Source organism: Talaromyces stipitatus, genomic scaffold, assembly GCF_000003125.1.
Source record: "Talaromyces stipitatus ATCC 10500 scf_1105507295527 genomic scaffold, whole genome shotgun sequence".
Classification (NCBI taxonomy): Eukaryota; Fungi; Ascomycota; class Eurotiomycetes; order Eurotiales; family Trichocomaceae; genus Talaromyces; species Talaromyces stipitatus.
The window spans coordinates 394,386-418,784 of NW_002990114.1; the positions used below are offsets into that span (position 1 = coordinate 394,386).

The following is a 24,399-nucleotide window of genomic DNA, read 5'->3' on the forward strand; positions in this document are numbered from 1 at the left end:
CTACTTGAAAAGGGAGCGAATATCAATGCTCAGGGTGGATTCTATGGCAATGCTCTCTAGGCTGCCGCTGCTGCTGGATATCCTAAGATCGTCCAACAACTCCTCAAAAATGGAGCCAATATCAATGCTCAGGGTGGAAACTATGGCAATGCTCTCCAGGCATCTGCTGAAGGAGGACATCTTGAAGTTATTCAGCTATTACTGGAAAAGGGAGCGGATGTCAATACTCTAGGTGGGTTCTGTGGTAATGCTATCCAGGCTGTTTCCTAAGGAGGATGTCATAAATTGTACAAGGAAGACGTGGTAATGCTCTCCACGCTGCTGCATCATGATGTTTTGCAATTATCACTACTAGAAAAATAAACAAATGCTCACACTCAAGACTGGTAGAGATCTTTATATACATATATCTATCTAAAAATTTTACTCGGGAACATAACGATCTGGAATTTGTCGTGACTGCCGTAGGCTATATTGGCGACTGGGAGTTGAATTCTCAATATCTTGTCGAGATTTCTCTGCAGCAACCCTTGGTTGGCTAGTTCTCGGCTTCCTGCGACCTTTCGTTTGACTCTTATGCCGCTTATCCTTTAAAGCCGTACAGTATCGTACTTGAAGAGCGCTTTTCGTTCTTCCACGAAAATGCGCCGCAATACGTGACCATGGAAGCTTTTCGACCTCTTTGAGTTGTATTATCAGTTTGTCTTCTTCGGGAGTGTACTCGTTGCCCTTCGACGATACGGGCATTTCCACAAGCTGGGAGACTTCGTTGTCTTCCATAAAGCCGTCTTCATCTGGGGTTAAGCGCTCTTCGTGAGATGATTTGTCAGTTTGTGGTGGTGTATATCTCTCTTTAAATGAACAGCTCCATGTATACCCACAAGGGTTGAGTTCCCGAGTGAATATGCCTTCAATGTTAATAACTTGAAGGTCAGACATGCTGGTCCACTGATCCCGCTCGTTAGCCTGCTTCTGAAATGCGGCCAAACAATCAGACCAGGCAGGGCTAAGGGCGGTCGAGCCTTGAGCCTCTGTGAACCAGCAGCAATACTCAGCTCGGCCCAAGGACACTTTACGGAGAAGACGACCATCAATACGGATTGTCTCTGAACTGGTCGAATTCTGCACCATGGATTCAAGACTTGGCCGACTCTGTAACGATGCTGTTGAATGATCTCGTTCCTGCAGTCTTCCTCGACGCTGGCGACAAGGATGTGTGCCAGCGTCAGCCCGCCTCTGTCTTTTTGCTGGACGAGGTTCCGACTCGAGGTTTGTTATCTGGTCTCCTGCATGACTGTGCTCATGGTAGTCACTATCCTCTGAATCATCGCTTTCTGTACTCTGGGCTGAGGGCGAACCACGCGAGTGCCGACGAGCACGAGATGTGTTGCTGGATCGGGAATTTCGACCAGGGACTGTAACTGATAGACGTTCAGATGTTGCCCTTACTAAAGTGGACTGCGTCGGTTGTGAGTTATTTAGCTGACGCTTTTTTCTTAATGCTGATGTTCGACTATCAGTCTGCTGGAATTGGGTCGGTGGAAAGGCTATCGCCCTATTTCCATGGGCTGGAGAGATTTGGTGTACAGTTGGCTGATAATCCTTGTCCTCCAAAATAGTGATAGTCGGATAAGTAGGGCACATTGGGTCAAGAACTGGAATAGTGTGGATGGGACTGATTGACACTTGATCAAAGGAGTCCGCATCAGACCATTGGGCCGGGAAAGTGGATTTATTTGCAACATCAGGTGGCATTTCCTGTACTGGACTCTCTGGGATGGTGCTACCAGGTTGCTCGCTGTGTGAATGATGATATGGAGCATCCAATTCTGGAGACCATACTGCCGCTAAATCTTCAGCTGTCGGCATTTCCGTGCCATTTGTAAGTCCGGCTATGCCCTGCTCTCCATCGACATAGTAGTTGTTGCAAGATCCCTCATCTTCTAGAGCGACATGTCAGTTTCAGTACACTAGCATTCAAGGAGGCCACGCTTACTATTCTGGGATTCATTCCGAGATCCATTCTGACAAATCATGGTGTCACAGACGCCATGTTCCTTGTAGGTTTCATCAGAATCGATAGGTACGGCTACTGCCGGCTGATGAAAGTCATCGGATTGAGTCTGAGTGTGCGCCGTGTTAAGGTAGATATGAGGAATAGAAGAATGGTTCTCTTTAATAAGAAGGCTTGGGGACGCAGCCTGCACAGTCGATGTGTGGGGGCAAATAGTGAGAGGGTGAGACATAGAAGAAATCATGTGCGATTGAAATGAAGATATTCCATGAGGAATGGCTGGTGACTTGGGCAGCTTTTTAGGCTCACGATGCTGGTACATGACCATATTGTCAAGTGAGATGCCTGCCATAGCTGGAGCTGCAAAGATAGTGAATAACGGAAGAGAAGAGACCGGTTACTTATAATAATAAGGGTTTGTCGCGTTCTCTGGTGGCCTCACTGAGATTTATATAGGCGATCTGGGAAAAGCCTGATATTATGAACGCCAATATATGCCAATTTCGGTAATGCCATAATAGGAAAGAGAGGGAAGAAACAAATCCAACTTGTAAGACTAGCTTCCCTAGGGTCTGTCATCAAATCTGCACAGACAGGCTGGGTAATTCCTTGAATAGGAAGGAGACCGATTTGGATTATTCCATATAAATATATCGCGCAGTTCAGCCCAATCCGGATGTTCTGTTGACCACCCTGTTGTGCCCCAGCAGCGGTGGTGGAAGTCATTTCGGCCAGCAGTCATCAGCGATGTAGTTCTGATTGCGGGATTTTTCTTATTGGTAGAGAGATCCAACTGGGACTGCGCAAAGATCGAGAATGAGGTTCCATAGTCCTAGCATAGCCCCAAACACTGAACCTTCACATTGTAGCTGAAGGGGATGGTGATGGATCTTGAATCAGTGGATCTATGAGCATACTGAATGCAACCGTGGCGCAGTGTAGAAGGCCCTTGACCCAACAAGCTCGTCTTCCACTTCGTAATTTTCCGCCAAAATGACGAGGCAGAGCGCCAGCAAGGTGACTGGCGTGTTCCTCCACCCTTGTAAAGATACCCATCTCATATGTTAATCACGTCCATGCTAATTAAACCAGGATGCTCAGATAAAGCAAACGAGTAGGACACTATCGTTTAGCGCAGTCTCATGGACAGAATTGCCCCGTTGATGACGACATACAGATAGAAATGTCCTAGATGCAACACTGGCGGAATGCCACAGGCTCTTCAAAGCCAGCTTTTCAGCTCAGTGGATGTAAGGAGCCACCATCATGCATAGTTTCATACTTGCATTCGGACATCACCGTCAGAAATCAATTCATGCGCTCTATCCGCCTGAATATTGATCAATTGGATGCCTAATATTAGTTAGTCGTGGAATACCAGTTTGGGTGGGGCTTCAAATCGACCTTCCTTGAATTATGGTTGGTAATACAGCCGGTCTGAGCCCCTCGGAATGGCTTTGGATGGACAGAAAGAGGCAATACTCAATCTAACTCATATGATCCTTGCACCGCTAAAATCGTCATGTAACCAGTTCAATCCTCATTGAGCCACATATGACGAAGCCTGGTGCATACACTGGAATAGGATGACGCTTCCATCCAATCAGCTGGAAACTCGCACTGCTGGGAAAGTGGAATGCACTCGAGAGAATTCAGAATTCCATCTGCGCCGTGGCCTGCTGGACGTTGTGGCTCATCGTATCCTATATTATGCCCGATGAGGAGAAGATACGCGATCTGTAATGGCGTCTTTCCCCACTGCAATACGCGCAAGTCCATAGGGACTACCCAGGACCCAGTGTTTAGCTGAAAGGCAGACACTCAGGATGCGGTGAAATGGATGCGAAGCTCAACACAAGAAGAAACACATCCTCCAACCACTACCTCAGATAGAAATTGTAATGTAGGATAAGCTCACTCAAATTTTGAGACTCTCTATCTTGTGGGTGTACTCTCTGAAGCGTCAATCAAGAGGGAATGGAGAGAAAAGAATCATGAAATGTAACAGTGGCACGATCCACCAGCGCAGCCAAGGACTAATTTTTCAGCTGTGAGACGGCTCACGGGCCGCTAGTGAGGCCCAAGGCTGCGCAAATTATTGAGGTAGAGAAAAATAGGGATGCACACGAGCGGCGGTCGTTGAGCGACGCACTCGAGGTTTATATAGTCGTCGAGACGAGCGTCACACGCGCTATCCTCCATTAGGACGGGCACAATGAGTCTAAACCCAAATTGGATCCGCTAAACCCGAAATTGAAGCGCACTAGTCCCAAGGTGGCGATCCCGAAGAACTAGCCGATTTTGGACGCGCCGGTACAAATTGAAAATCTACTAACCTTTAATATAGAAGATATATTTAATAATATCCTTCTAGGGAGACTCATCTACTGGCTTCGGACACAAGGATGGCTAAATAATCTAATACTCTAGATTGTCTCTTTCATCACAGAAAGAACCATACAGATCTAATTTAATAATGAACTTAACCCTTATATAGATATATTATGTGGCCTTCTCTAAGGCTCCTCTATCTTCCCTATTCTCTTTATGCTCTACATTGCACTACTCTTTCATATAGATAACCCTAGAACTAGATTTGGATATGCAGATGATGGAGCGACCCTAGCAATCTCCCTATCCCTTATAACTAACTACTAGATACTGAGCAAATCTCTATAGGAGGCAATTAAATAGAGCACTGATAAAGAAATTACTTTCACACTAAATAAATATGAACTCATGCATTTCTTCTAATATTAAGCAGACCAAGACCCTACAATAACCCCCCTAGTCTCAATAGGCTCAGTCACAGTCACTAAAGCAACCAACTGTTTATATCTATGCTAGCTAGGGATCCTCTTCAATAAAAAGCTCTCCTTCTACTAGTGTTGGTTTGTGGGAGCAATCGAGTGTGTGTGTGTGTGTATATATTTAACGGCCGTGGTTCGTGACTCGCACGCTTCCCACCGATCCCTACTGGGACATAGGCCGCCGAGGGGTAAGCCTCGGGTTTCGGGTCCTATCAGATTTATGTACAAATAAGAGACTTTTTGGCGCATTTCCATAGCTGCCGTGGTCTTACAGGGAGGTCCACTTTGAGTGGGTTTTAGGTATTTGCCAGCTGCAATGGTCCGTCTACACTCCATGACCTATTACTCCACCACTATTATAACTGAACAGTAAGTTTTGCAGAGAGGGAAAGAAAGAAGAGAAGAGAAAGAAAGAAGGAGGAGAGAAAGAAAGAAGGAGAAGAGAAAGAAAGAAGGAGAAGAGAAAGAAAGAAGGAGAAGAGAAATATAAAGGAAGAGTAGGGCTGTCTTAGCTAGGTGCTAAGGAGAGGTTGGCGAGGGCAGATATCCTCAAAGAAGTGGGTCTCTGCTAGCCATGTGGCTAGCTTTTGTGCTCCTTTAGCAGTGCCTAAGAGAAAAGAGATGACCTTAGAAGGGGGCCCAGGAGGCCGAGGGGCTCGTCTCTTAGCTATATGACAGAAGAAGAAGTACAGAGGTGCTTTTTGTGCTCCGCATCGGCAGAGAAGATAAGTGTTATTATGGTTGAAGCATTCATGGTAGTCTGTAAAGTCTCCATGACCAGTACGGGCCACAATAATATGGCCAAGGTCAAGTCAGTTGAGTTAAAGCTCCCTAGGGCGCTTAGGGGAAGTGGTTATTTCTAGATCTTGATAGCTCTGTGGTGCCATCTTCTCCCATTGTGACTGAGCAGCGGATAGGGATTAAGTCTTGGCGTATCTCTTTAGCGAGGTGTATGAGGATTTGTGAGGAGCAGGAGGGATTGAGGCAGCTCCCTCTTTAGTAGCGAGATCAGCCGCTTTGTTCTCAGGGATTTTAGCGTGTCTAGGGACCCATCGGATTTAGATAGATCCACTTTTAGTGTGAGGAAGCCTTTTGCGAAGTGGCCATGCGGCTACAAGGGTGCGGAAGGATTCAAAGATTTCTTGGGAAGATCCTGTAGAGGGAGATAGAAGACGTATAGTAACTTCCAGGTTATCAAGGCAGATCCATAGGTTGGTAGCAAATTGAGCTGTTGGGTACACTATTGCTGCTTGAGTGCCAGCTAGAGCTGCTTCTGCTTCTGCGTCGAAGACCTCTTTCCTGTGTCCATATAAGAGTGAAGAGCGGAGGAACTGATAGTGTGCTTGGAGTCTAATATAGCCACCCCCTGCACGTCCGTCTGCTAGCCTAGATCTATCTGAAAAGATTACAATATCTGAGCTAGGGATGGTATGTTGAAAAGCCATGAAATTAGCCGCTGCCTGTTCCTTAGTGCGTCCCATGGGAGCTCCTATTCGAGCTTGAGCATTCCCACGAGGCTCGCGAGGGTGCCAGGGAGCGTATTGGAGAGGGTTTATCTGTTCAGAGTTTGGGAGGGCCAGGTAGGAGCAATCGAGATGCCTCACTCCGACGCACTGAGCCGCTGTCGGAACGTTGGTTTACTAGAGCGATGACTAAGCGAAGGCGAGCACTAAACAATACGTATAAGGAACTAGGTCTATTTTCCGGCACTCCTCTAAAACCCCTATCTAGGAGTATTGAACCTGTTTTTATATACAAGATTCCATAGAAGTGATATCACCAAAAGTCGACACTTGTGCAAATCGAACTTTCTAGAGATAGGCTGTAAAGTTGATTTGTAATGTTCAATATCGCGTCGGAATGTGATGCCAATTCTCGAAATTTCTTGATACGCAAATCTTGTCCTATTCCCAAATTGGTTTAGTTCATTCTGAGTTCCAACAGCCGCAGGGCGTCACGTGACCTCGTCTAGGATAGAGGGATGTAAGACCGCGTCGGGGCGTGAGTTAGATAGCAACAATCACACACATTTTGAACCCATACAGAATTGCAGTACCTGCTAACCATTCATGCACGTACGTACATTAACGTGTACACGTGCTTTATGCACCCACAACTAGTATGTTTAAGAAATAATATCTAAAGCGCTCACTATAGCTAGTATCCTCCACTCGCTTGGAAACATGGTCCATAGAATAAGGCCACATCTCCTCCAATAGGCCATATCAGCCTGTGTCCTCCACAAAGCCTACTTCAGTGTAGAGATGTGATAGCCAGGCTGCACCCATCCTCATTCCCGCCCTCAGGCAGACACTCCCCCAATCTTAAACCTAGTAAACAAACATCTAATAGACCTATCTACTGTTATTCTAATGGAAGCAAGGGCGGTTCTATCTATTTTCCGCACTACCCAGTTACTTATCCTACACTAAGAGTTAGGGTTTTACTCTCCTAAGATTAAGCTAGATTAAATTGCCCTCACTGCATCTACACACCTAAGCCACCTAGACCTATATCACCCTCTTCAAAGATGAGCCAGAGCTATAACCCAAATAGGCCACCTAACTAGCCGCTTCGCTCGCTGAGTGCTCGCATGTGACAGAGCCACCTCCGTCCCGGCTCCGTACCAGGTCAAAGGTGAAGCCATTCCCGTCGTAGGGCTGCAGCCCTACGGGTTGCCAGATAGGGAACCGCCAGAGCGGTACTGTATTTAGCAAGGTGCCACGCACAGAGATTATATAGATCTCTGTGGCTGGATCGAGAGCTTGTTTCCTTCCTTTCTTTTTCTCTCCATGTCAAATATTCTCGTGTACGTGTACCTCATTGTATGTAGCTCAGCTCAGCAATACAGTAAGATTGACCCTTTCACACGCACTCCCTAGTATAGAAAAGATCAACCCACTGCTTCACCCACCCTGGAGTACAAAAGAACCTAGAGAAACAGTCTTAATATAGGTGGGTGCTCCATCCAGCCTCACAAGAGAAGAAGCGGCAGATAACTTCTAAATATTCCTGCAATCTATCCTAGATAATAATATTATAATTTACTTAGATAGAACTAAATTAGAAAACAGGGAAATAGGCAGCAGCTTTGTTAGTTTCTAAGCTGGCTCCCAATTCTTATGAGACTCAATACCTCTCAGGTCCAACAAAGAAGTCTTTAACATAGAAGCAGAAGCTGCTCTTGCTAGATTGAAAGCCATAATGGCAAACTCAAGAGCCCAACACGCACCAAATCTATAGATATGCCTTGATAATCTTGAGGTCGCTATTTAACTCCTCTTCTTATCCATTAGCTCCTCCCAAGCTGTCTTCAAGTCATTCAATATACTTGCCACCATCCGGCCATCAAGGAGGAGACTTCCCCAAATTAAGAGTGAGATTGTCTGAATCTACTGGGTTCCTGGACATGCAGATATCCCTAGAAATGAAGTAGTAGACCTCACCACTAAAGAGGGCGTGGAGAGAACTGTCCCCATCTCTTAACTATAGTCATATACAGTACTTAAGCAACATACTAGATTATAAACCACATCAAGAGCACAGGCATATTGGCAGTCAGCTGCTCTGCAGGTCTATCAAGACCTTAAAATTACTAACTTCTCAAGACATCCAGTAGAGCTCCAGCTTCCTCACTATATCTTAGGATGAATCCTCGCAGCACACATAAAGTATAGAGACTTCACAGACTATCACAAATAGTTTAACCACATGGATGTCTACCTCTTGTGCCAATATGGTGTAAGAAAGTCCCTAATCCACTTCATTTTCTACCTGATTGCAAAAAGAAAAGCTCCTAGATTCCCTAGACATCCTTTGGAAGTCATCCTATTCCTCCTAGGCACTCTAAAGGGAGCCATCAGACTAGCCAAATGGCTAACAGAGACCCAATTCTTTAAGGATATCTGCCCTCAACGCTCCCCCCTTAGCACATAGGCTAAGAGACATATAGTTACCTATTTTTCCTTTGTTTTCCTTTGTCTCCTTTTTCTCTCTCTTTCAAGTTGAATTTGTGTTGAACAGGATAGATTCGGTCATGGGAAGTAGGTGGACCACTGCAGCTGGCAGCAGCACCCAGCCTCTACATGTAGAGGTTAACTATCTGACCACGGCAGCCATGTAAGTGCGCCAAAGAGTCACATCTTGTATATAAATCTTGACACCCAGGGCTTACCCCCTGGCGGCCTTTGTCCCACTAGGGAATGGGTAGGCAGTGATTCATCACGACCTACGGCCGTTAAACAATGACACACACACGCTTTTGGGGACTAGTCACAATATTAGGAATCAAGATAGCTTCATATTGTCAGGCTCATTAGGCCGCTTCGCGTTCGCGCCTTACTACCGTCTATGCTTCATGATAAGGACCGTAGTAAAACCAACAGTTAGGGAATTATCACGGGACCACCGCCATACAGGTAGACGTCGGTACCGCATTGGGCCTAGCGTGATCGTAGCAAGGACATCAACCTCGTGTCAGATAATCCGGCTTTCAAACGAGGCAGAAAGATCGACTGTTCAATCTTACAGGTCTAAAAGGCACCTTTAGGCATATATCTGGGCACCTAGATTTCAGCCCAATATTTACCCCTCCTGATAGCTCACAAATCACCCCGCCAAAGGTGTCTATAAAGGACCCGGCTTTGAAACCTGATGGAGAGAGATACAGAACTTAACACATACAATCTTGCTAGTCACTTCTTTTCTTTGATCCTAGTAAAACACTTTGTAGGATTGGCCTGGAATAAACCCACCAATCCGACACCTTGCACGCCACGGATCTCAGATAGTTAGTTAGACTTCTCAATATCACTCTCTCTAGCCCATCATCAGGTTATGCGCCTGGATTTCTTTTGAACAGGTCGTTTCAATACGATTCCTCAACCTCTGATCACGGATCAACACCCTTTTCAAACAACCAAGTCCCTATCAGCATGACTGTGGGAGAAGGTGACCAGAACAATGGCCAACAAGGCTCATCTCGACAGACAGACTGAAACGGCCAAACAGGTCAACAAGGTAATGTCATAAATACAGGAGTGGTGAATCATCCTACAGTAATAGATCAAGCCACAGAGATCCTAAAGGACGGCCAAAGCATCACTTTGACGCCAATCCAAGTCCTACAAGGAGCAGATGATTACAATCGATGGTATCAAGCCGTACGACGCGAGCTCTTAGGAAACAATCTACTTGACCTTATCGATAAGAGCATCCCACGACCTCATGTTGGGTCAGCTTACTACAAAATCTAGAAGAAGCTATCACTTAAAGTGGCAGGTTGGCTTTCTGCAATGCTTAGTCGAGATGTTGGCACAAAAGTCCAAACCATAACTGTCAATGTTGATTATGCAGATGATCTATTGGCAGCAATTCGAACTATTTGTAAGGGAGAAGCTGATTCACAAGCCAGTTGGCGAGCTTGGACAGACTTCAGAAAATGCAACAGACATTAATATGCAACTTGTGAGATATATATCCATGCCCTCCATGCAAAGCATAGCAATACTGAATGCGACAGTTTTGATATTTAGCCATGTCAACTCATTATTACTCTCCTTCATTCCATTGAGATGGATCTCCCTACATGGGTCACACTCAAGATAGAGTAATACAAGGACGTGAAGAGCAAAAATATGGATGATTTTTATCAGTTATATTCTAAGGTATTAGAAAAATGCCAAGGTCTCAAATTCAGTATAGATAACGCTACAAATAACTTCAATCCTCTCACACCAGCAACTCCAAAGTCAACTGATGGGAGAGAGGATAAGAAGAGGAAGGAGTGAGACCCAGATACCCCCAATAAGAAAAAGTGGAATGCCCTAAAGCTAGGAGTGTTAGTGAAGGAGTAGCTTAAGAAGCTATGCAAATGGAGAAATAGAGACGACAACTGCGGATACTATAGTATAAAGGGCCATGGTTGCTCAAAGTACTCTTATCTTGCAGATTCACCTCCACCAAATTAGTATCTAAAATTAGATTTATAGTGTTACAAAGATAGAGCGGCACTAAAATAATAAGAGACTAAAAATGATAAAGACACTGCAATAAAAACATCTATAACTATGAATGTCTCGTCTTTTGCACTTTCATCTAATTTCTTTATGTGTGGGTGCATCTGCACTAGTACTAGTACGATAGGCTTCCTAACTTGGAATATGGGTTCAATTGGGTAGTCTTAAGTTGTCTGTCTTTCCTATCTTTGACCCCGACGCGTAAGGGATTCCTGGTGTAGTGTTGGATATTTGATACGCTAATCCCAATCAGGATGTCATTACTAATCATGATTCCTCGGAATAACGACATATCCGTGAGAACATGAGAGCCAAACTCAAGCCTACATTTTGGAGTCAGGATTGTCATTTATCCCGTAAATCCGTGATACTTTGCCACTATGATGTGTATATAAAGAGGATCAAGATGTGTAGTTAGCTATGTTTTAGAAGACGTGCAAATCAGAGTCAATTATTCCTCACCCAAATTGTACAACTCATATCAGAGCCTAACCCCGTTCGGACTAGTACCCAAAGATTCCAATATGTAGCCTTCATCACGTGATTTCAATCACGTGATGTCAGTTATCCAGATCTCGACTGCATCCTCGCATCCAACATTATGCCACATTCAAGATTTTCGAGTTGATAGGCGACTTCCTTATAATTATTCATATCAAACAGTCGGAGGCTCAAAATCCTCAACCCTCTCTACCACCTAGCTCCCAGGAGTGCAGCCTTTGACGCGTCTCAACGCGCCCGGCAACACCATGGCGCGTAAAGGCCCTGGTACAGACGGCCCTCTACAGACAGCCCTTCTAGAATCCATGTCTGCAGCCATAACAAGAGCTTCTGAAGGACAGAAGATCTTCAGCCCCATAGCTGCATTCCTTGATAAACACCACAGCCAAACCACCAGCCTTGCTCCTCACCTACTAAGAGCCCTCACCGCCCTAAGTGATGACCTCGCCTCGGTAGCTCAACAACATTTCAACGCCTATATTAGCAGTATCTCAATGATCTCTATTCTACCTGCCCTGTCTCCTTCCCCTTCCTCTTCCCCCATCCTAAATCCCTTACCCCCTTCATCCCCTCCCTCACGTCCCCCCTCAGGTCTTAACCAGTCAACTTATGCAACTATTACCCAATATGCCCCGGTCAAATCAACCCCCACTACTCACTCTAAATCCCTAGTTAAAAAGCCTATGCCTCTGGTGAAACAACCCCTTCCTGACAACCGGCTCTTCGTACGCCTCCCAGCTGACCATGCAGCTAGAAAAATAGAAGCCTACGCCATCTACTCTAGCCTACGGTCTCAACTAAACTCAAACAGTGCAGTGCTAAAAGAAGTTCAAGCCACAAAGACTGGCTTCACACTATGCCCCTCATCTCCAGAAGCCCTCCTAGCTCTTGAGGCCTAAAAAGAGACTATCTCTGCATTCTTTGTTAACTGCCAGATAGAACGCAGCTCCCAATGGGTCTCATACCGAGTCACCAATGTGCCAAGGAAAATTGGCCAAATCTTGGATGGCCGATACTCTCTAATCCCTATCAATCCTACACTACTATCCTTAGAAATTAGCGAAACTACTGGGCTCAAGCCTATATCTATTAGCGAGACCACTATAAGTGCCGCCAACCCTAATACTCTTTCCTCAAGCTGGTTTGTCAACTTCCCAGAAGGCACGAAATCATCACTGCCTATCCAACTACGTCTTTTTGGCACTATCACCAATGCCTATCATCTCTCTAAGAGAACAACAGTTATCCAATGCACACAATGCTGGAAATAGCATAACACACGATCCTGTGCCCGCCCCTCTCAATGCCGGCTCTGCGGCTCCTTAGAGCATACTGAAGAGGGCCATGTCAACCGCTGCACAGCCCTAGAGCCTCATCAGTGCCCTCCCAGATGCATACACTACCATAGATCACATCCAGCTAATTTCCCAGAATGCCTCCTGCACCCTAAAGGCAACACTAAACATACTAAAGCTCAATAAGTAGAGATCCGCAAATCCTGCGCTATAAACCTCGCAAAAGCTCGAACTGAAGGAGGATGTAGCTCTCAGCTTTCCATTAGCACACAAGAAACATCTATGGCATTAGATAAGATGCTAACTTAGCCTCCAACCCACAAGATTATCTCTCCTTTCCGTTCAGTAACCCCCCCACCTCGCGCCCCAACTAAAGATCCTCCAATTACAGCTCGCGCAGTCCACTTTATAACACCTCAATTACAAAACTGGTTCGCCTCTCTTCTTGAACAGGAACTATAATCTATCACTATCCAACTTAGAAGGCGCCTCTCAAAATCCTACAGCTAAATGTAGGGCACGCGCTAGATGCACATGAAATAGCTCTCACATTGGCATACACAAGTGATATTAATATTATCCTAATCCAAGAACTATATACTTTCAAAGATCTTAGTCGACAGATCACTAAAAAACACCCATCATATGAATGCTTCTCTCCAACTGACAGTTGGGCGATAAGTGGCCAACCACGAGTCCTCACCTATATTTAAAAGAAGAAAGGTATTCGGACCTCCCAGCTCCGCCCCTTCACAACTGACACTAAAGAGGCCTCGGATCTCCTGTTCCTTCAGATTTTCTCACCCACAGGAAAGTCTGCTCTGATAGTCAACATCTATAACACCCTAGCAGGCTCCATCAGAGCAGGTGAAGCCGCAAAAGCTCTCACAACCCTGCCAGAGGCGTATCTCCCTCAAGCAACAATACTTGCAGGCAATCTCAACCTACTACACAATAGATGGTAGCCCTCGCTACATCACAGCCCCACACCTTTCGCAGAGCCATTTATTAACTGGCTGGATCTCCAGGGTCTAGTACTCATTTCCGACATAGACTGTCCCACACATGAAAGGGGTAACGTGTTAGACCTCAGTTTTGCCTCAAGCCCTCTAGCACTCGCAGGAGCCAAAGCTAGCATAGCGAGCCACTTAGATGCAATCTCAGATCATCAACCACTAATTACCACTGTTCCATGGGATCAGAGATACAAGGAAACAGCTCAGAAACTGAGATTTGACACACTAGATCACACTTCCTTCCTTTCGCTCCTCGCCTCTAATCTTGCTGGCACCGAGAGCTCAGCCGCGACAGAAGAAGATCTTAATGCTTTTGCTGAAAAACTAACATCTGCAATTCAAAGAGCATATAGAGGCTCTGCTAAGAGGACCATGACACAAGGCATAGGATAACTATGGTGGAACGAAGACTGTAAGAAAGCTTTACACAATTACTGCTTAGGCCTCTGCTCAAAGACAGACTTCCGCAGGATAACTAGATGGTCTCAACAACAATTTTGGCGAGAGAAGCTCTCTATGGTAACACAAATGAAGGATGTTTTTGACATGAGCAAATAGCATAAGTCTACAGGCATCTTCTAAAGCCCTCCACTAAAAGATCTGCTAAGGCCTAACAGCCTCCCAGTAGTTACTGTACACGAGAAACAAGACATACTAGTCCGCAATCTTCTCCAGAACTCGGCAGAGGCAGAAGACATACCTCTGGACTCCCCAACAGTGCCTTCCACTAGTCTCTACTTCCCAGATATATCGATGCTACAAGTGGAGGAGTCAGTACTTCAGGCAGGAAACACAGCCCCTGGCGCAGATGAAATCCCAACCTGCATACTCAAAGTAGCCTGGCCTCTGATCAAAGATAAGGTACTAATGCTATATCAAGGGTGCCTAAAGATTGGTCATCATTCTAAATGCTTTTAATATGCAATCTTAGCAATCATCCAGAAACTAAAAAAGACTGATTAGTCTTCACCTAGATTATACAGACCAATTGCTCTCCTATCAGTACTTGGCAAAGGACTGGAGCGCTTGATGGCACGGAATATAGCATGGATCTCTATACATTATAAAGTATTAGCAAGGCAATAATTTGGGGCTCTCCCACTAAGATCTGCAACTGACCTGACCACATGCCTAACACATGATGTTAAACAAGCACTAAATCAAGGCATGACTACCTCACTCCTTACCCTAGATGTCAAAGGCGCCTTTGATTCCGTACTTCCTGGCAGACTGATCCGCAGACTACGCGAGCAGGGCTGGCCTACCAATCTCGTTCTCTGGATTGCCTCCTTCGCTACTGGAAGATCAGTTCAGATCCGACTCGATGGAGAGATCGGCCCCTCAATAGACATTACCTGCGGTCTTCCACAAGGATCCCCAGTATCTAGCATTCTTTTCATGCTCTACATAGCGCCTCTATTCTGTCTAGGAAACCTAAGGAACAGATTTGGTTACGTGGACGACGCAGCCAACCTGGTAATCTCAACTTCTCTTACTACTAATTGCAAAGCCTTATCAGACTCACTTCAAGAAGCCTTTAATTGGGGCGCTACAGAAGGCATTACATTTGCACCAGATAAATATGAGCTTCTTCACTTCTCCCAATATAAAGCAGACCAGGACCCAACCTGCACACCTTCAGTGAAAGCTGGATCTATTACAATATTAGAAAACACTAAACAGCTATATCTACAATAGCTAGGAATTCTCTTTAACAAAAAGCTAACGTTTAAATGGCATATTAGAGAAACAGCATCTAAAGCCCTCACTGTAGCTAACGCTCTTCGCTCTCTAGGGAATACTGTTCGAGGAGTCAAACCTAATTTACTACAGCAGGCTATATCAGCCTGTGTACTCCATAAAGCATACTATGGCGCAGAAACCTGGTGGCCAGGACATACTCGCCCTGGACCTTCCTAGATTTCAAACCGAGTTGGAGAACATCTTGAGAAACTAACTAAAGTAATACTAACAGGCGTAAGAGCAGTCCTTCCAGTCTTCCGCACAACCCCAAAGCCAGTCCTTTATCGAGAGTCTGGATTCTCTCCACCAGAAATCGAACTAGATCGAATAGCCCTCCTTGCAACTGTCCGCCTATAGCGTCTCAACCCTTATCACCCACTTCGAAGACGCGCAGAACAGATCGCTAGTAATGGCCGACAAATCAGCCGATTTGCCCGCCGTATACTGGCCCTCCCAAACTCTGAACAGATAAACCCTCTCTAATACGCTCCCTGGTACCCTCGTGAGCCTCGTGGGAATACTCAAGCTTAAATAGGAGCTCCCATGGGACGCACTAAGGAACAGGCAGTGGCTAATTTCATGGCTTTTCAATGTACCATCCCTAGCTCAGATATTGTAATCTTTTCAGATGGATCTAGGCTAGCAGACGGACGTGCAGGAGGTAGCTATATTAGACTTCAAGCACACCATCAGTTCCTCCGCTCCTCACTCTCATACGGACACGGGAAAGAGATCTTCAATGTAGAAGCAGAAGCAGCTTTAGCTAGCGCTCAAGCAGTAATAGCGTACCCAATAGCTTAATTTGCTATCAACCTATGGATCTGCCTTGACAACCTAGAAGTTGCCATACGCCTTCTATCTCCCTCTACAGGATCTTCCCAAGAAATCTTTAAATCCTTCCGCACCCTTGCAGCTGCCTGGCCACTTCGCAAAAGGCTTCCTCACACTAAAAGCAGATCTATCTAAATCCGATGGGTCCCTAGACACGCTAAAATCCCTGAGAACAAAGTGGCTGATCTCGCTGCCAAAGAGGGAGCTGCCTCAATCCCTCCTGCTCCTTACAAATCCTCATACGCCTCGCTAAAGAGATACGCCAAGACTCAATCCCTATCCGCTGCTCAGTCACAATGGGAGAAGGTGGCACCACAGAGCTATTAAGATCTAGAAATAACCACTTCCCCTAAGCGCTCTGGGGAGCTTCAACTTAACCGACTTGACCTTGGCCATATTATTATAGCCCGTACTGGTTATGGAGACTTTGCAGACTACTATGAATGCTTCAACCATGATAATGCTTATCTTCTCTGCTGATGTGGAGCATAAAAAGCACCTCTGCACTTTTTCTTCTGTCATATAGCTAAGAGATGAGCCCCTTAGCCTTCTGGGCCCCCCTCTGAGGTTATCTCTCTTCTCTTAGGCACTGCTAAAGGAGCACAAAAGCTAGCTACATGGCTAGCAGAGACCCACTTCTTTGAGGATATCTGCCCTCGCCAACCTCTCCTTAGCACCTAGCTAAGACAGTCCTACTCTTCCTTTATATTTCTCCTCCTTCTTTCTTTCTTTCTCTTCTCTTCTTTCTTTCCCTCTCTGCAAAACTTACTGTTCAGTTATAATAGTGGTGGAGTAATAGGTCATGGAGTGTAGGCGGACCATTGCAGCTAGCAAATACCTAAAACCTACTCAAAGTGGACCTTCCTGTAAGACCATGGCAGCTATGGAAATGCGCCAAAGAGTCTCTTATTTGTACATAAATCTGATAGGACCCAAAACCCGAGGCTTACCCCTCGGCGGCCTATGTCCCAGCAGGGATCGGTGGGAAGCGTGCGAGTCACGAACCACGGCCGTTAAATATACACACACACACACACACATCCAACATTATGCCAAGCTTACGCACAAGGAACTCTTGCACAGATAGACGAACTCCCTACAATTGTTTATATCAAACAGTCAGAGGCCCAAACTCCTCACCCCTCTCTACCACCTAGCCACCAGAAGTGCGGCCTTTGACGCGTCTCAACGCGTCCGGCAACACTATGGCGCGTAAAGGCCCTGGTACAGATGGCCCTCTACAGACAGCCCTACTGGAATCGACGTCCGCAGCCACGACAAGAGCTTCTGAAGGACAGAAGATCTTCAGCCCTATAGCTGCATTCCTTGATAAACACCGCAGCCAAACCACTGGCCTGGCCCCTCACCTACTGAGAGCCCTTACCACTCTAAGCGATGACCTCGCCTCAGTAGCTCAATGACATTTTAGTGCCTATATCAGCGGTATCTCGACAACCTCTATTCTACCTGCCCTGTCCCCTTCCCCCTTCCCCTTCCCCTACTCCAAATTCCTTACCCCCTTCACCCCCTCCCTCACGTCCCCTCTCAGGTCTTGAACAGTCGACTTATGCGACTATTACCCAATATGCCCCGGTCAAATCAACTCCTACTACTCACTCCAAAGCCTATATTAAAAAGTCTATGTCTCTAGTGAAACAACCCCCTCCTGACAACCAGCTTTTCATACGCCTCCCAGCTGACCATGCAGCTAGAAAAATAGAAGCCTACGCTATCTACTTTAGCCTACAGTCTCAACTAAACTTAAACAGTTCAGCACTAAAAGAAGTTCAAGCTATAAAGACTGGTTTTGCACTATGTCCCTCATCCCCAGAAGCCCTCTTAACCCTTGAGGCCTAAAAAGAGATTATCTCTGCATTCTTTGTTAACTGCTAGATAGAATGTAGCTCCCGATGGGTCTCGTACTGAGTCACCAATGTGCCAAGGAAAGTTGGCCAAATCTTGGACGGTCAATACTCTCTAATCCCTGTCAATCCTACACTTCTGTCCTCAGAAATAAGCGAAACTACAGGGCTTAAGCCCACATCTATTAGCAAGACCACTTTAAGCGCTGTCAACCCTGATACTCTCTTCTTAAGCTGGTTTGTGAACTTCCTAGAAGGCATGAAAATACCACTATCTATCCAACTATATCTTTTTAGTACTATCACCAATGCTCGTCACTTCCCTAAGAAAATAACAGTTATTTAATGCACATGATGCTAGAAATGGTATAATGCAAGATCCTGTGCCTGCTCCTCTCGATACCAGCTATATAGCTCCTCAGAGCATACTGAAAAGGGCCATGCCAATCGCTGCACAGCCCTGGAACCTTATCAATGCCCTTCTAGATGCATACACTGTTATAGACCACATCTAGCTAATTTCTCAGAATACCTCCTGCGCCCTAGAGGCAATACTAAACATACTAAAGCTCAACAAATAGAGATCCGCAAATCCTGCGCTACAAACCTCGCAAAAGCTCAAACTGAAGGAGGATGTAGCCCTTAGCTCTTCATAGGCATACAAGAAACACCTATGGCAATAGATGAGGTGCCATCTCAGCCTTTAACCCATGAGATTATCTCTCCTTTCCGCTCAGTAACCCCCCCACCTCGCGCCTTAACTAAAGATTCTCCAATTATAGCTCGTGCAGTCCACTTTATAACCTCTTAACCACAAAACCAGTTTGCCTCTCTTCTTGAACAGGAGCTATAATCTATCACTATCCAACTCAAAAGGCGCCTCTTAAAATCCTACAGTTAAATGTAGGGCACGCGCCAGATGCACATGAAATAGCTCTTACATTGGCATACACTAGCAACATTGATATTATCCTAATCCAAGAACCATATACATTCAAAGATCTTAGCCAATAGATTACTAAAAAACACCTATCATATGAATGCTTCTCCCCAACTGACAGTTGGGCGGTAAGTGGCTGACTATAAGTCCTCACCTATATTTGAAAGAAGAAAGGCATTCGGACCTCCCAACTGCACCCTTTCACAACTGATACTAAAGAGGCCTCGGATCTCCTATTCCTATAGATTTTTTCGCCCACAGGAAAGTCTGCTTTGATAGTTAATATCTATAATGCCCTAGCAGGCTCCATCAGAGCAGGCAAAGCCGCGAAAGCTCTTACAACCCTGCCAGAGGTATATTTCCCTCAAGCAACGATACTTGCAGGCAATCTTAACCTACTACATAACAGATGGCAGCCCTTGCTACATCGCAGCCCCACACCTTCTGCAGAGCTGTTCATTAACTGGCTGGACCTCCAGGGTCTAGTACTCATCTCTAACATAGACTGTCCCACACATGAAAGGGGTAACATGTTAGACCTCAGTTTCGCCTCAAGCCCTCTAACACTCGCGGGAGCTAAAACTAGCATAGCGAGCCACTTAGATGCAACCTCAGATCATCAACCACTAATCACCACTGTACCATAGGATCAGAGATACAAGGAAATAGCTCAGAAACTGAGATTTAACACACTAGACCACACCTTCTTCCTCTCGCTCCTCGCCTCTAATCTCGCTGGCACCGAGAGCTCAGCCGCAACAGAAGAAGATCTTAATGCCCTTGCTGAAAAACTGACATCTGCAATTCAAGGAGCATATAGAGGCTCTGCTAAGAGGACCATGACATAAAGTATAGGACAACTATAGTAGAATAAAGACTGCAAGAAAGCTTTACACAATTATTGCTTAGGCCTCTGCTCAAAGACAGACTTCCGCAGGATAACTAGATGGTCTTAACGACAATTTTGGCAAGAGAAGCTCTCTATAGTAACATAAATGAAGGATGTTTTTGACATAAGCAAATGGCATAAGTCTACAGGCATCTTCCAAAGCCCTCCTCTGAAAGATCCGCTAAGGCCCAACAGCCTCCCAGCAGTTACTGTACACGAGAAATAAGACGTACTAGTCCGCAATCTTCTCTAGAACTCGGCAGAGGCAGGAGACATACCTCTAGACTCCCCAACAGTCCCTTCCACTAGTCTCTACTTCCCAGACATATCAATGCTACAAGTGGAGGAGTCAGTACTTCAGGCAGGAAACACAGCCCCTGGCGCAGATGAAATCCCAACCTGCATACTCAAAGTAGTATGGCCTCTGATCAAAGATAAGATACTAATACTATATTAAGGGTGCCTAAAGATTGGTTATCATCCTAAATGCTTTCGACACGCAATCTTAGTAATCATCCAGAAACCAAAAAAGACTGATTGGTCTTCACCTAGTTCATACAGATTAATCGCTCTCCTATCAGTACTTGGCAAAGGACTGGAGCGCTTGGTAGCACGGAATATGATATAGATCTCTATATACTATAAAGTATTAGCAAGGCAACAATTTGGGGCTCTCCCACTAAGATCTGCAACTGACCTAACCACATGCCTAACACATGATGTCGAACAAGCACTAAATCAAGGCATGACTGCCTCACTCCTTACCCTAGATGTCAAAGGCGTCTTTGATTCTGTGCTTCCTAGCAGACTGATCCACAGACTACGCGAGCAGGGCTGGCCTACCAATCTCATTCTCTGGATTGCCTCCTTCGCTACTGGAAGATCAGTTCAGATCCAACTCGATAGAGAGATCGGCCCCTCAACAGACATTGCCTGCGGTCTTCCACAAGGATCCCCAGTATCTGGCATTCTTTTCATACTCTACATAGCGCCTCTATTCCATCTAGGAAACCCAAGGAACAGGTTTGGTTACGCGGATGACGCAGCTAACCTAGCAATCTCAACATCTCTTACTACTAATTGCGAAGCCTTATCAGACTCACTTCAAGAAGCTCTTAATTAGAACACTGCAGAGGGCATTACATTTGCACCAGATAAATATGAGCTTCTTCACTTCTCCCAATATAAAGTAGACCAGGACCCAACCCACACACCTTTAGTGAAAGCTGGATCTATTACAATATCAGAAAACACTAAACGGCTATATCTACAATGGCTAGGAATCCTCTTTGACAAAAAGCTAACGTTTAAATGGCACGTTAGAGAAATAGCATCTAAAGCCCTCACTGTAGCTAATGCTCTTCACTCTCTAGGGAATACTGTTCGAGGAGTTAAACCTGATTTACTACAGCAGGCTATATCAGCCTGTGTACTCCATAAAGCATACTATGGCGCAGAAATCTGGTGGCCAGGACGTACTCGCCCTGGACCTTCCCAGATTTCAAACCGAGTTGGAGAACATCTTGCGAAACTATACTAACAGGCGCAAGAGCAGTCCTTCCAGTCTTCCGCACAACCCCAAAGCCAGTCCTTTATCGAGAATCTGGATTCTCTCCACCAGAAATCGAACTAGATCGAATAGCCCTCCTTGCAACTGTCCGCCTACGGCGCCTCGACCCTTATCACCCACTTCGAAGACGCGCAGAACAGATCACTAGTAACGGCCGACAAACCAGCTAATTTACCCGCTATACACTGGCCCTCTCAAACTCTGAACAGATAAACCCTCTCCAATATGCTCCCTGGCACTCTCGCGAGCCTTGTGGGAATGCTCAAGCTCAAATAGGAGCTCCTATGAGACGCACTAAGGAACAGGCAGCGGCTAATTTCATGGCTTTTCAACATACCATCCCTAGCTCAGATATTGTAATCTTTTCAGATGGATCTAGGCTAGCAGACAGACATGCAGGGGGTGGCTATATTAGACTCCAAGCACACTATCAGTTCCTCCACTCTTCACTCTTATATGGACATGGGAAAGAGGTCTTCAACGCAGAAGCAGAAGCAGCTCTAGCTGGCGCTTAAATAGTAATAGCATACCCAACAGCTCAATTTGCTACTAATCTATGTGTCGGAACGTGAATATCAAACCCTACACGTTTTGGCACCGGATATAGTTAGTCTGACGCGGCACGTGCGTGCCGCGTATATCTAGCTAGCTATCCCCGTCCCCCTCGTTCTTGGGGACAAGTCACAATATTAGGAATCAAGATATCTTCATATTGTCAGGCTCATTAGGCCGCTTCGTGTTCGCGCCTTACTACCGTCTATGCTTCGTGATACGGACCGTAGTTAAACCAACACTATGGATCTATCTTGATAACCTAGAAGTTGCTGTATGCCTTCTATCTTCCTCTACAGGATCTTCCTAAGAAATCTTTGAATCCTTCCGCACTCTTATAGCCACATGGCCACTTCGCAAAAGGCTTCCTCACACCAAAAGCAGATCTATCCAAATCCGATGGGTCCCTGGACACGCTAAAATCCCTGAGAACGAAGCAGCTAATCTCACTGCTAAAGAGGGAGCTGCCTCAATCCCTCCTACTCCTCACAAATCCTCATACGCCTCGCTAAAGAGATACGCCAAGACTCAATCCCTATCCGCTGCTCAGTCACAATGGGAGAAGATGGCACCACAGAGCTATCAAGATCTAGAAATAACCACTTCCCCTAAGCGCCCTGGGGAGCTTCAACTCAACCGACTTAACCTTGGCTATATTATTGCGGCCCATACTAGTCATGGAGACTTTACAGACTACCATGAATGCTTCAACCATGATAACGCTTATTTTCTCTGCCGATGTGGAGCATGAAAAGCATCTCTGCACTTCTTCTTCTGTCATATAGCTAAGAGACAAGCCCCTTAGCCTCCTAGGCCCCCTTCTGAGGTCATCTCTTTTCTTTTAGGCACTGCTAAAGGAGTACAAAAGCTAGCTACATGGCTAGCAGAGACCCACTTCTTTGAGGATATCTGCCCTCGCCAACCTCTCCTTAGCACCTAGCTAAGACAGCCCTACTCTTCCTTTATATTTCTCTTCTCCTTCTTTCTTTCTCTTCTCCTTCTTTCTTTCTCTTCTCCTTCTTTCTTTCTCTTCTCCTTCTTTCTTTCTCTTCTCCTTCTTTCTTTCTCTTCTCTTCTTTCTTTCCCTCTCTGCAAAACTTACTGTTCAGTTATAATAGTGGTGGAGTAATAGGTCATGGAGTGTAGGCGGACCATTGCAGCTGGCAAATACCTAAAACCCACTCAAAGTGGACCTCCCTGTAAGACCACGGCAGCTATGGAAATGCGCCAAAGAGTCTCTTATTTGTACACAAACCTGATAGGACCCGAAACCCGAGGCTTACCCCTCGGCGGCCTATGTCCCAGTAGGGATCGGTGGGAAGCGTGCGAGTCACGAACCACGGCCGTTAAATATACACACACACACACACACACACACACACATCCAACATTATGCCAAATATTGATAGCGCAGCTATTGATACTAAAGCGTTTGTAGAGCATGTTGAATAACCAATCAACAAAGAGAATATGCCTAAATTAAAAGCCTTAGCAATGGCACTCTCAGCGACCACACTAGAAAGCCTTATTAGAAAGTTTGTTACTAACTCTGGCGCTAGACACAGCATGGTTAGAGATTTTGCAAGCTGGGTAGAAATCTATAAATATAAAGACGACAATGAAGCCTATACATACGAATGCAGCAATAGCATGGAGATAAAGGCTACGGGATATAGCACAACACTTATATAATTCGACAACAGTGAGGATAGACCAGCTGAGCTTTTAACTCGCATATACTATGTACCTGGATTAAAATACAACCTTTGGGCATGCGAGCGAGCAAAGGATGAGAGCAAAGTATGGTATTGCAGTAAAGACTACACTATATGAAGAATGAATGATGATTCAGTTATTGGCCATACTATAGTTGTAGAAGGCGTCCCAATTCTCAGAACCATGATAACTGGGAAAGAGCTTCAATTTGGAGCGCTTAATCTATCTATAATCTCAGTAGAGTTGCAACATCAACAACTTGGCCATGCTAGCGACGTGATTTATAAGGGCACAGCTCAGGCTTATAATCTTGAAGCGATCAAAGAAAAGATTAAGCACTGTGAATCCTGTAGACTTGGGAAATTGAAATATATTATGTCCCACGATCTGCTGCCAAAAGCATTAAAAGCTAGATAGATTGTCTATGTCGATGTTTAGCACATAAAGCTAACAGAATTTAATAAGTACAACTACTTCATAGTATTTCTTGACAACAAAATGTGTATACCAGATGTTTGTTTCTATGTCATAAAAGGTGAAGCTTTGGATAAGTGTATTGACTACTGCATAGAGTTCAAAAATCAGACAGGGAGTTGGCCAGTGATTATTACAAAAAATTAAGGGCGAGAATTCTTTAGATTTA

At 45.3% G+C, this 24,399-nt stretch overlaps 5 protein-coding genes across 5 annotated transcripts, besides 13 other annotated features; 4 read left to right on the forward strand and 1 right to left on the reverse strand.

The window, feature by feature from the left end:
• Positions 1–25: 25 nt before the first annotated feature.
• TSTA_081940 (uncharacterized protein) lies at positions 26–270 on the forward strand (the record flags this gene model as incomplete). Its single annotated transcript, XM_002477879.1, has 2 exons — positions 26–34; positions 61–270. The coding sequence occupies 2 exons, from the start codon at positions 26–28 to the stop codon at positions 268–270; spliced, it is 219 nt and encodes a 72-aa protein (XP_002477924.1).
• A 105-nt stretch (positions 271–375) lies between these two features.
• Positions 376–2,342, reverse strand: TSTA_081950 (uncharacterized protein; the record flags this gene model as incomplete). Its single annotated transcript, XM_002477880.1, has 2 exons — positions 376–1,943; positions 1,997–2,342. 2 exons carry the CDS (start codon positions 2,340–2,342, stop codon positions 424–426), a joined length of 1,866 nt encoding a protein of 621 aa, XP_002477925.1. The 3' UTR covers positions 376–423.
• Positions 2,343–4,342: 2,000 nt separating this feature from the next.
• Positions 4,343–4,894: a mobile genetic element.
• Positions 4,895–5,206: 312 nt separating this feature from the next.
• Positions 5,207–5,321: a sequence feature (GA-rich).
• Positions 5,322–5,495: 174 nt separating this feature from the next.
• Positions 5,496–6,398: a mobile genetic element.
• A 1,435-nt stretch (positions 6,399–7,833) lies between these two features.
• Positions 7,834–8,283: a mobile genetic element.
• A 2,862-nt stretch (positions 8,284–11,145) lies between these two features.
• Positions 11,146–12,241, forward strand: TSTA_081960 (uncharacterized protein; the record flags this gene model as incomplete). The annotated part of the gene is made up of 2 exons (XM_002477881.1): positions 11,146–11,226; positions 11,543–12,241. The coding sequence occupies 2 exons, from the start codon at positions 11,146–11,148 to the stop codon at positions 12,239–12,241; spliced, it is 780 nt and encodes a 259-aa protein (XP_002477926.1).
• A 959-nt stretch (positions 12,242–13,200) lies between these two features.
• Positions 13,201–16,668: a mobile genetic element.
• On the forward strand, positions 14,821–15,351 carry TSTA_081970 (uncharacterized protein; the record flags this gene model as incomplete). Its single annotated transcript, XM_002477882.1, has 2 exons — positions 14,821–15,013; positions 15,083–15,351. 2 exons carry the CDS (start codon positions 14,821–14,823, stop codon positions 15,349–15,351), a joined length of 462 nt encoding a protein of 153 aa, XP_002477927.1.
• Positions 16,669–16,942: 274 nt separating the features above from the next.
• Positions 16,943–16,983: a microsatellite.
• Positions 16,984–17,432: 449 nt separating this feature from the next.
• Positions 17,433–18,084, forward strand: TSTA_081980 (uncharacterized protein; the record flags this gene model as incomplete). Its single annotated transcript, XM_002477883.1, has 2 exons — positions 17,433–17,636; positions 17,788–18,084. 2 exons carry the CDS (start codon positions 17,433–17,435, stop codon positions 18,082–18,084), a joined length of 501 nt encoding a protein of 166 aa, XP_002477928.1.
• Positions 17,698–17,774: a sequence feature (C-rich).
• Positions 18,085–19,055: 971 nt separating the features above from the next.
• Positions 19,056–21,401: a mobile genetic element.
• A 62-nt stretch (positions 21,402–21,463) lies between these two features.
• Positions 21,464–21,997: a mobile genetic element.
• Positions 21,998–22,413: 416 nt separating this feature from the next.
• Positions 22,414–22,821: a mobile genetic element.
• Positions 22,822–22,995: 174 nt separating this feature from the next.
• Positions 22,996–23,129: a sequence feature (CT-rich).
• A 265-nt stretch (positions 23,130–23,394) lies between these two features.
• Positions 23,395–23,423: a microsatellite.
• Positions 23,424–23,498: 75 nt separating this feature from the next.
• Positions 23,499–24,399: part of a mobile genetic element that runs on past the window's edge.